The following is a 1,631-nucleotide window of genomic DNA, read 5'->3' on the forward strand; positions in this document are numbered from 1 at the left end:
TTTCTTTTCTTTTCATTTTTCCTATTCTTCCCGCTTCAATGGGTCTTTACCGGTCCCTTGCGGAACAACAGGGCTTGCTGCCTTCTCCCATCAATTTAAGTCTTTTGTTCCTTTTTTTTTTTTTTTGAAAAATCATAGATTCATAGCTTTATTACATTGTCAGCTGATTCAAACACATTGGTAAAAAAAGGTAAGAAAAAGATAAAACAAAAAAATAATTAGTAAATAAGCATGGGAAATACTTAGCTTCTCATTTGCTAATGGATGTGATGTGTATTTATAATTCAATAGAAACAAATTATATACAATTAACATAAACAATGAAGATGAAAGTGTAACTGGCACTATATTTTTTCATTACAATAGACTAATATAATAATTCATAATACAATTCAGAAAATGTACCTTAATTTCAAATTCCTTGACTCTATTTATTTTTACATCTGCATATCCAAGGAAATGATCCTATCTAAAGTTTTATGCAAAGCAATTCACTGAAGCTTTATTTCAAACTACCAGCAGAAAAAATGAAGTCTCTCACAAAAAGAAATTATAAAACATATTAGCAGGATATTCAGCAGCTATTTATAATGAAATATTTTTCATATGTTAAGGTGAAAATCAGTATAAGTTAAATATGAATAAAACTACCTAGGGCTTCCCTGGTGGCACAGTGGTTGAGAGTCCACCTGCCAATGCAGGGGACACGGGTTCGTGCCCCAGTCTGGGAAGATTCCACACGCCGCAGAGTGGCTAGGCCCGTGAGCCATGGCCGCTGAGCCTGCGCGTCCGGAGCCTGTGCTCCACAACGGGAGAGGCCACAACAGTGAGAGGCCCACGTACCACAAAAAAAAAAAAAAAAAAAAAACTACCTAAAAAAGCAAGGACTATACAATGTCTGAAAAGTAATACATGACAAGTATCAGGGTAAAAGCATTAAGATCCTGCTTTTACTTTTTTAAACTTTCTGCTATGTGTTTATTTGTATGAAGCCTTTAAGAAAAAAAAATTTCTTTGGACATATCCCAAATAATTAAATGACCTCCAAACACCCTACCCTTTAATTAGTTCTTTATTCTTGATCACGACTGCATCAGCTCTAACCTGTTTTGTTTTGTTTGCTCTCTTGGAATCAGCTACTTGGGTGTTCCAATACTGCTTTAACCACCTCTTGGTGTCTCAGCTAAGAATGCCTGTCTCAGTTCCGCCTGGAAATCCACCACAGGTACTTGCTGCTGCTGCTGAAATCGCCTTGGATACAGGTGACACTCCTGGTTGCTCAGTGAGGCTGTTCTTCTCCGTTTGACTTGGACTTCTATCTCTGGTACGTGCTGTTCTGTGGTCCATCTCAGGTGTAAACGGTCCCTGGCCCGCTCCATCGCGCCGCTGGCCGCTCCTCAGAACACACCGTTAGGCATCTCCGGCAGCAGCTCCACTCTACACGGCCTTTGCCGGGGCGGCACCAAGAAATACGCCCTAAGTCTTTTGTTCCTTGAGGGAGAAGTGTCTGGGTTTCTTCCTGCCTTTCCTGCAATGGCAGCCACTCCTCTCCTCTAGGCTTGAAGGACCCAGGAGTCTTTTCCTTACCTACCACCCTGCCCCCAGTCTTTGTCCTGGCTTCCCAGTGGTGG

The 1,631-nt window shown here is 41.0% G+C and overlaps 1 protein-coding gene across 1 annotated transcript; it reads right to left on the bottom strand.

Annotated features, from left to right (window-relative positions):
* Positions 1 to 1,160: 1,160 nt before the first annotated feature.
* On the bottom strand, positions 1,161 to 1,379 carry LOC307055824 (SNRPN upstream reading frame protein; the record flags this gene model as incomplete). The annotated part of the gene is made up of 1 exon (XM_079708085.1): positions 1,161 to 1,379. One exon carries the CDS (start codon positions 1,377 to 1,379, stop codon positions 1,161 to 1,163), a length of 219 nt encoding a protein of 72 aa, XP_079564211.1.
* Positions 1,380 to 1,631: the final 252 nt, after the last annotated feature.

Source organism: Hyperoodon ampullatus (genome assembly GCF_949752795.1).
Source record: "Hyperoodon ampullatus genome assembly, chromosome: 1".
In the NCBI taxonomy this organism is placed as follows: domain Eukaryota; kingdom Metazoa; phylum Chordata; class Mammalia; order Artiodactyla; family Ziphiidae; genus Hyperoodon; species Hyperoodon ampullatus.